This window comes from Natrix helvetica (assembly GCF_964273705.1).
Source record: "Natrix helvetica genome assembly, chromosome: 1".
Taxonomy (NCBI): Eukaryota; Metazoa; Chordata; class Lepidosauria; order Squamata; family Natricidae; genus Natrix; species Natrix helvetica.
Genome location: NC_138548.1, coordinates 261,111,161 through 261,120,383, shown reverse-complemented (window position 1 = coordinate 261,120,383; position 9,223 = coordinate 261,111,161). Strand labels below are relative to the sequence as shown.

The 9,223-nt window shown below is 37.6% G+C and overlaps 1 protein-coding gene across 3 annotated transcripts; it reads right to left on the bottom strand.

The window, feature by feature from the left end:
* Window positions 1-3,371: 3,371 nt before the first annotated feature.
* On the bottom strand, window positions 3,372-8,825 carry PTTG1 (PTTG1 regulator of sister chromatid separation, securin). Of its 3 annotated transcripts, none has more exons than XM_081938872.1 (6): window positions 8,685-8,825; window positions 7,024-7,135; window positions 6,257-6,426; window positions 4,473-4,563; window positions 4,038-4,187; window positions 3,372-3,535 (listed from the first exon to the last, which is right to left on the bottom strand). In XM_081938872.1, the coding sequence occupies exons 2-6, from the start codon at window positions 7,112-7,114 to the stop codon at window positions 3,462-3,464; spliced, it is 576 nt and encodes a 191-aa protein (XP_081794998.1). In that variant the 5' UTR covers window positions 7,115-7,135; window positions 8,685-8,825; the 3' UTR covers window positions 3,372-3,461. The 3 variants fall into 3 exon arrangements, with proteins under 3 accessions (XP_081794998.1, XP_081795000.1, XP_081794999.1); XM_081938874.1 differs by lacking the exon at window positions 8,685-8,825 and adding an exon at window positions 8,321-8,591; XM_081938873.1 differs by lacking the exon at window positions 8,685-8,825 and adding an exon at window positions 8,115-8,248.
* Window positions 8,826-9,223: the final 398 nt, after the last annotated feature.

Here is a 9,223-nt window from a genome sequence, read left to right as displayed (position 1 = left end):
CAAGAAAAATTATAAAAGTATCACAGCAATGGTGAATAGGATTCCACAGTAGAAGTGGCAGTGGGGAAAAGGAATTCACAGTGAAGGCAAATTCCTAAAAAAAGTATATCCTGAAAGTATAACAAGCAATTCCAGCAAATGGAGAAAAATGGACAAATGTAGCTACACAATTGCCTACATAGTCCCTGACTTACAGCCACAATTGGAACCAGAATTTCCATTGCTAAGCAAGGTTGTTAAGTGAGGATTCCCAATTTAATGAATCTTTTTGCCAGAGTTGTTAATTGCAGTTTTTAAATGAATCAAATTACAGTAACACTTCTCCATCATGAAAAAAATCATTTGACACATAGATTGGTCAGCTGAGAATGTCATTTGTTGGCCTGTCATTTAGAATAGGATCATATAATCATTCTCAACTACACAAGCCATTTCTATATCCCAGAACAGGATTGTTAGATTTGGGAGGTTGAAATTAGAAGTTCAATTGTATAATGCAACTTTCTTTGCCAGAATAGCAATGGCAATAAAAGGAATGTTGCAGTGTTGAGTTTAGCTCATGACAATTAAATCTAGTTTCATTACCCAGATGTTTAAATTAGCGAACTTCACAATTATATATAAATTAAATTTGCACTGTGTTCATACAACAAGCTAACTCCTGCTTCACTGAATGAATTCAGCTGCCTACGCTCACACTAAGTATTTGTAACATAAAGTGGGGGTGGGAGGGAATTTGCATACAACTCTCAACAACAAACTACTGTAATCAATCACATTTTAGCCAAATATGTTGTACAAATCCAGTCTGGAAGTTTGGGTTGACAAAAAACCTTGCACCCATTCTTTCAGCTAACCATGTCTGTAATATTAAATATGTTCAAGTGCATACATGTGCATATTTTATCAGACCAGCAGGGAAGATAGAAAGCATATACATATTATTCTTATGCTATAGGAAAAGTGATTTGTTCCCAAATATTACCTGTAAATATGATAGGAGAAATCCTCTTATGTTTGCTGAAGGCAGAAGATAGTTAAAGTAAAAGGTGGAATGAACAATTGGCTGCAAACACTGCTGCTGAAAAACAGTCTTAGTTGGTGTTTGCTTTTTTTTTTTTCAAAAAAATTTATTGGTTTTTACACGTATATAGGGAAAGGTAAATGGGTATACAAAAAATTTTGGCAGCTCCCACACTGGAGTTAGTAACCCATCCAGCACTCAGAGTTTTTACAATCTTAAAAACAAAGTACAAAAGATAAGCAGAAAACAAGATCTTATTCTATAATGTTAACCATGTGTTCATTCATTTTCCTTTGTCACTTTCTAGAGTATCACCAATTGCTATTTATTTCAAATATTTTTATTTTTGTGATCTGAGCTTTTTCGATATTGCTTCTTCCTCCCTGTCCCCAGAGGAGCCTTCAGCCCCCCCTCCTTCTTATCCTGCACCATACTGCCCCTCCCACTACCTTCGCTATGTTCGTCCTCTAGGAGGAGAGAATTCTTTTTGATGAAGACTTCCGCTTCCTGCACTGTATTGATTCTAATCCTGTTTCCCTCCCAAAAGATCAACATTCCTTCTGGCAATAACCACCTAAACCAGACTCCCTTATTATATAATTTCTTTGATAAGAAGGAGTACTTCCTCCTTCACTCTCTTATCTTTTTTGGAATCTGCTTAAGGATGGTAATTTCTTCATCTTTATATTTCAATGGTCTCTCCCTTTGGGTCCCAAGTACCTCATCCCTTGTGGTCCTCCTGAGAAATTTAACATGTACCTCCCTTGGAACATTATGACTTCTAGCATACGCTGAGTTTATCCTATAGACTAGATCCATATCCCACCACAGCTGATTTTTGTCTCTCTTAATATAGTCTGCTAATATTGTACTCATGATATCCTTAAGGTCTTCATTTTCTGTCTCTGGTAGGTTCTGGAATCTAAGAAAAAAGGACATTCTTTCAAATTCTGTTTTTGCCAAAAAGTTTTCCAAGTCTACATTTCCCTTCCGGATTGTTTTAATTTTTTCCCCCAACCCAGCCGCTCCCTCCTCTAACACCAAAATCCTTTGTTTATTTTCTGCGATATGATGTTTAACGTCTCTGAGTTCTTCTTTGAGCTCTGTCATTTCTTTCTTCAAGTCATTCTGCCCCCTCATCAGTTCTTGAAACATTTGAGTAACAGATAGTTCTTTTGATCCTTCTCGAGACCCCTCTTGCTGTAACAGTGATGTGATTTTTGTTTGTTGCATACTGGGACTGGAGGAGGCAGATGCGGGGGCTGAAAGTGAATTGCCCGTCGGTGGCTTCTTTGGCCCCATTTGTTTAAAGTTCAGAGATGTCAGCCTTTTTCCAAGGAAATGGCGTCCGAGGGTTGTGCAGCTGTGCCGGTCCCCAAAATACAAAACAAAGCCGAAAGCAGACGTTCACAGTTCACAGTTCCAAGGCACTGAGGCAAACCAAATATAGGGTATCTAATAAGCAAAGTTCAGTAGAACCACATTTCAGGGAGGGGTCTCGGTTTCCCTCAGAGAGAGTAATAAGGCTGAAGGTGGTTTCGAAGGACAGACTTCATTTATGATTAAATAAACAAAGAAGGGCGGGCGCCATCTTCGCTCCTCTTTCCACCGGGAGAAAGAAAACAGAAATCTCTATCCAGGCTTTTAAAGGAAAAATGGTTCGACAGTCATTCCTAGCAATCGTGATAAAGACAAAGATCTTTAACCATTGGCTAGCTCGAGTGACAGTTCAGCCTTTGTTGTCTCTCTTTTAAGAGAGATCGTTCAAATGCCGCTTATTCCGAGGGGGGGTTAGAGGAAAGAAACACCCCCCTCTAATCTCCATTCCAATAGGTTGAACACAAAACTTACAAAAGTCTGCTGCTTTTCCTTTAATCAATCAGAGAGTTCAGGATGGGTCCCCCACCACCAGGATCCAGCCACACTTCTCCAAGTACATTCTCTCCTCCGGGTCCATTCGGCAAAGAGGCGGGCAGCGCAATGCTGTCCCTCGCCCCCCCCCTCCGCTCCCCGGCTCCTATGCAAAGCTGAAAAGCACGCCCGCTGGCTGCCGCCGATTCCGGGGGGCTTCAGCAAGCCGCCCTTCGGCAGGGGACCCCTCCAGGGCCCCCTGTGCTCCTTACGGAGCCCACCGGAGAGACGAGCGGCGGACAATATGTCCGTCGCCAGCAGGAACTGGAAGTCGTCTCCGGTGTTTGCTTTTTATATTCTCCTTTGTAGGTTTCATCTTAAATTCAGAATTGTCTTTCTTTGGGGTAAAAACGGTAAATAAATAATTTCACTATGTGAAATTCTTTTCCCAAAATTTCAGCAGCAGTTCAAACAAGTTAAAAGTTACAACTATAAGTACTTACAACTACAAGTTCTTTATTATAACTTTAAAACGAGTTACAACATTGTTCAAAAATACAACTTTAAAATATAGCTTGTTTACTAGTTACAAGGGAGGGGGAAGATCAATTACTATTTCATCCAGAGTGGCCAGAAAATCCTTAGTTGACTGCAGGCCATCTAAAAAAATAAATAAATAAAAGATTTTAATATCTTTAGTCAGTTATATTCTCTGATTTAGCTCTAGCTTTAGGTGTTTTTCTAAAGTGACTAAAAAGTGTTTACTTAATCATTCTTAAAGTAGTATTATTGAATAATTCCTAAACAGTTGTCACCCTTTTTCTTTCTGCTACCTCTAGCCCTTCCTGACCAGATGCCTTCCAATTATCTTAATACTTCAATTTGCAAAACTATTAACCCACATGACTAAGAAATAGCTAGTACAGGGGTGTCAAACTCGCATCACTTGATGTATCAGGGCTTTTTTCCCCTTCACTAAACTGGGCAGGGGCGGGGCCAGTACGTGAGACATCTGGCCTGCAGGCCGCGAGTTTAGCCCCCCTGAGCTAGTAAAACTAGAAATTATGGTTCAGTGCATCTTGAAGACCCCAGATTGAACAAGGAATTTAAAGAAAAAACATCATAGCTGCATAGGTTTTCTGAATACAGTCTAACTATTTACCATAGTCCCATGAAATTAAAGGTTGTTTTGCAGGCAGAGGGATGCTGCTTGCAAATCTATCAGGTGCACTATCAAATGTCATAAGAGGAACTCCAGTCAAAGACATATGGCTCAGCCGGTGCTCTTCAGGAACATCAAAGCTCTCAAAATCTATTAATGGAAAACAGAAGAACAAAATACAATGAAATGCAACTTTCGGTTTGATCTTAAGCATGGGTCAGAGATAAACCTGGTTAAAACCATGCTTAAATTTAGTCAATATAACTTCTAACTTTTCATTATCTTTATTAACCTGAACCAAGAATGAAAGCCTACTTCGCTATATACAGGATGACATGCCAGTGGTATCACATCTTATTGTCCAGATGTTTATTTTTGACTTATTATTCAATAATGAGTCCTCTGCTGAAGCTCTTTTTTTTTTTAGAGTATTACCTAGAGGATTATAAGAAAAAAGATTCTCCTTCTCTGGACATTCTTCAGGAATCATGCTGTTGTCTTCAGTTCTGCTTGTATTTTCATTTGCCTAAGTAAGAATAATAAAAAATATAGTTACAACACCCTCTCAAAACAAAAGACTAGAGATTGTAGCACATGAATATCTGGGGTATATAAGAAGCTGTTTTATTCCAGAGTTACTAGCCTAGGTTATTAGCCCAGAATGCCTCATTTTATAGTCAGGACCCATACTGTAAGCAACAGCTCCAACTTCCAATCTTTATTCCTCTACCATCAGGGGTTCCCAACTTTTTCTATACCCCCCACCCCTAGAACACTTGATATATTCTCACATCACTTAAAAATAATAATATGCATATAATTATACATATACTCTATAATTTTGAAACTTCTAAACCCAAGTTTTCACATCCCCTGCGAGCACCGAGTCTATCTGAAGACGCCAGAGATTAAATTCAGGACTCAAGTGCTTTATTATGGAGTCACTTCACCTCCTGTGATGAAAGGCTTCCTTACAATGTACGATAGAATGTATACAGAATTACTGTCCTTATCAAGAATTCCCTCGCATTGCCTCTATGAGTGTAAACTACCCATTTCAAGTCTTAAATCACTGTTTAACGATGTGAAATAGTAGCAATTACATTTAATATTGTTAGCAGTAATTTTATATGTTTTCATTAAATATGCAATCTGACAATCATTTGTTTACATATTCTGATAAACCAAGGGAAGGAGGAAGAGTGAACTTAAATTTAATATTTTAAGAGATCCGGTGTAGGGCATATTTGTTAGGAATAGTTAATCCCCAAATGATGATGATATGCAAAAGAAAGCATTCAGGTTCCCGGTTCCTGGACCTAAATGGATAAAATCGATTTATTAAAAAATTAAGAGTGGACAGAGCTGGTTAGGACATAAGCAACTACCAAGAATAGGCCAGCAAAACATCAATAATCAAAACAAACTATTCCTATTTTGTTAAGAATAAAACTATATGGATGTTCCTGAATAGACATCATGCATCTAGCCTGACTTGGAGACTTTGCATCAAAACAAAACCTTGCTGTTCAGTGAAAAATTAGTTCTTTCAGCATTAGAAGAATGCACCAACAAGAATTGATAAGAGTAAAGTAATCTGAACATTGCAGAAATCTTTATTACTTGGAATATTTCCTTGGAAATCCCATAATACCATCCTCATTTGTTGGGTCTCTAAATTATAATTACTTTAGAACTAACCTACAAAGGGATCTCTGTTTTGCATCTCCATATATATGCATACTATAACTTTTGTTAGGCTTAATCCATCTTCTTGAATTGTAGGGCAAGCAATTTCTCTGATTAGATTGTTCCTCTAAAATTGGTTTGTGCTTCCCTTGATGCAATTCAGGTTACTAAAGCCCTTCCCCTGTGTTTAGTTTCAAATATCACCTTTGTCTTAGTCTATTTGTCTTTCCTTTCACTCTCCCCCCCCCCACCCCTAATTAATCATGTAGATATCAATTTCATTTCCCTTCCAATGGAATGGCATGGAAGTGATGTAGATATTTCTTTATTTTTTGTGTAACTGTTTGAATGCTATACATTGCAGATTAGGAGACATCTCTAAAGCATTATGTTCACCTGCTATAAATTGGGATTCATGCTTTCTATTCATTCTTTGGTTTAAAATTATTCTAAGTTGTTTAACACAAACACTGTTAGTTTCTTCTGTCTGACATCTCAATGGCATCCAACAGAAAATTAGCTTTACTAACCTTTTTTGACAAGAACTTTTTTCCTTTAGGGAAATGACTCTTTGTTGTTGCTAGAGGTCTGTTCAAATTTCCCAGAACCTTCCTGACTGATTGAGATTCTGTTAGATTCACATTAGCTGTCCTTCCAACAAGAGGGGTTTTAGGATGAGACCTTTCTACAAACACTTTTGCTGCAGAGGGGGAAAGTCCTGTTATACAATGCAATTTAGGTCCTATATTCCAACATTTCTTTATTAAAGTAGGCTTTCTCTAATATAGGTTTAGCATCACCAAATGCACTAAAAGCATACAACTGGACAATTCAGAATAGGGCTATGGAGGAATCAGTACAATCCCATTGGCCTTTATATCCATTAGGTAATAATTTTAATTAAAATGGCTTGTCTAGTAAACTAACACAATATCCTAACAGTTTAGCTCAGCTTCTTCCATTCACGGAACCCACACAGTGGTCCCTTTCTACAAAGCAAAAAGATGGCCAGTTTTCATTTCTCTTTACTCCCAACCTGCTATTTTCACAAAAGTTACATCACCAAGTTATTCTTCAAATGTAACTTATAGTCTCAAGACTGGCTCTTTTGTCAGTGCTTTCTATTATACAACAGCCACATTGACATCATATGTAGGTAGCTCTTCATCTTCCATCCTCTTAAAATAAGAAATCATTCTGATTAGACAGCATCCAAATCAATTAATATGTTTAGTGAGCCTTTTTAGAAGCTATTTTTTTGCTCATTTAGACTACAGCTGTATTAATGCAAACTCACAAGGTGCCAATAGTTGTTTTAGTCGATCCTTAGTAGCAGTAGTGGTGCCGGTTTCTCCATTCTCTTTGTCTATGAAGATATGTGTTGCCATTTCTATGACATCAAATGATCCCTAAAACAGATATTATATTATTATAAAACAGATATAATATTGTGTTAATAACAGATATTAACACAATATTATAGCACATCTAAGTTTATTCCTTAACCTCTCAAATCAATACAAGACTGCAATTGTACCCTTCTCCTAGAGTAGGGCTGTCAAATTCTCAGCCCACGGGCCAGATGCGTCCATGCTGGCCATGCCCACACCCGGTTTAGCGAAGGGGGGGAAAATCCTGACATGTCACGTGACACTGCCATGACACCATGAGTTTGACTCCCGGGCCCTAGAATATTACATAGTTAGGACAGCAGCTTCTAGTTCAGAATCTTTCAGAACCAAGGCAGTTTTCCTAGTTCAAACTGTCTTAAGTTGACTCAGGTGAGAAGACTGTGAATTCCATACAAGATTCACCTATTCTTTCTACAAGAAACACATTTTTGGCTTAAACAATTTGAAAATGTGACTTTATAATTGTTTCTTCCAATTTGGAAAACAGTGTCTCCCATCTACTTTGCAATATATATAATTCCTTGATTTGACAGTGGAAACAAATAAATAAATTATATTGTCTTAATTTCAACAGAGCTAGAGAATAATTTGGTCTGTAAAAATGCTATCTGTGGATAATTAGGCCTCAGCAAATGGACAGCTGACTTTGGGTTCAAAACTAAGAAAAATCAGATCAAGTTTACATTAATATAAAAACTGTAAGTATTGTTAGATGGGCCGAGATCTCAAAAGTAGGCAGTTACAATCCACTTTCATTTTGATTCCATAAACATTTTGATGAAGTAACTGGGTTTCAAGTTCAATAAGGAGACTTATTTACACCAAATCAGGAGTTATAGTTGAATAAGTAAGATTCTAAATTTATGGATCAGACTAAATATAGTACAGTATAACCATTAATTTGATATCCAAATGCTACTTGTCTCAATTCATAGTCTTCCCAGCATCTAGTATTCAAGGATCTAAAGTTTCTTACCTTACTTTGAATTAAACACTTAGTAGTTTAAACAACTAGGCTTTTAATAAAAAATAGTTCTCCCTCACTCCCTAGTTTGGAATATCATATCTCATGAAGTTCTAAACCGACATTTTTGTTAGTTCTACAACAAAAATATTATTCCATATGAATTTGTGATGTGCATGAAACTATAGAAGTCAGCATATCTTGCTCTCTGCTGCTACCTGTAAACAGAAGTGAAGCCTTTATTTTTCAATTATTTCAATTTAATACTCGTAGAGCCGGCATTTCTATGTTCATCAATAGAGCTTATTCCAGAATTAGTTTTAGAAGGCTATCAAACAGAAAAATAGCATTGCGGAATAGCATTGTAGAAAGTATATGCGACTTTAAAACAAAAACAAGTTTCAGCAATTATGACAAAAGATAGACCATCCCGCTTCTCCCTAAACTACGGCTTGCAGTTTTAATATTGAAACAGAGGTAGCTTTAAAAACCTAATACGTAAGAACAAACAGAAACTAAAATTAAACTAACTGTCATGGGAAAAAAAGTTCTACATTCAGCATCCCCTTATTGATTCATTACCTCGACAAGCACTTTGTGAATAACCTAGCACGGCTTTCTCTACCGGATTCTTTTAAATCATTAACTTGGTTTCTGATTGGCTGTTGCGCCTCATGTTGAGAGAGGTTCAAACTACTGATTGGCTCCCTTTCTAAACCAATGTCGGCTTGAGGGCAGGAGAGGAGGCTGCACTGCTTTGCCTTGAATCTCATTTGCAGGCAACGCGGGATATTTAAGAGCCGAGGATTGTGATGTCGATTTGTGAAGTACGGAAGCGATACGGACTTGATCCCAGAATCTTCACGATCGGGTGGGGGAAGGGAACTTCAAGCTTCAGAATAATTTAATTTTTTTAAAAAAATACATCAGAGGGAGGACTGTCTTAATCTATAGCAGTGGTTCTCAACCTGTGGATCAGGACCCCTTTGGGGGTCGAACGACCCTTTCACAGGGGTCGCCTAAGACCATCGGAAAACACATATTTTCAAAAAAATACGGAAAACATAATTTTATGGTTGGGGGTCACCACAGCATGTGGAACTGTATTAAAGGGTCGCGGC

Bases quoted from the DNA above. Each gene is read 5' to 3' on its own strand.
- PTTG1 (XM_081938872.1), bottom strand. From the start codon at position 7,114: ATGGCAACACATATCTTCATAGACAAAGAGAATGGAGAAACCGGCACC. The intron at 6,427-7,023 runs GTGAGTTTGCAT...CCCCCTCTGCAG, and splicing joins AAAACAACTATTGGCACCTT to CAAAAGTGTTTGTAGAAAGG. The intron at 4,564-6,256 runs GTTAGTAAAGCT...ATTCTTACTTAG, and splicing joins AAAAGTTCTTGTCAAAAAAG to GCAAATGAAAATACAAGCAG.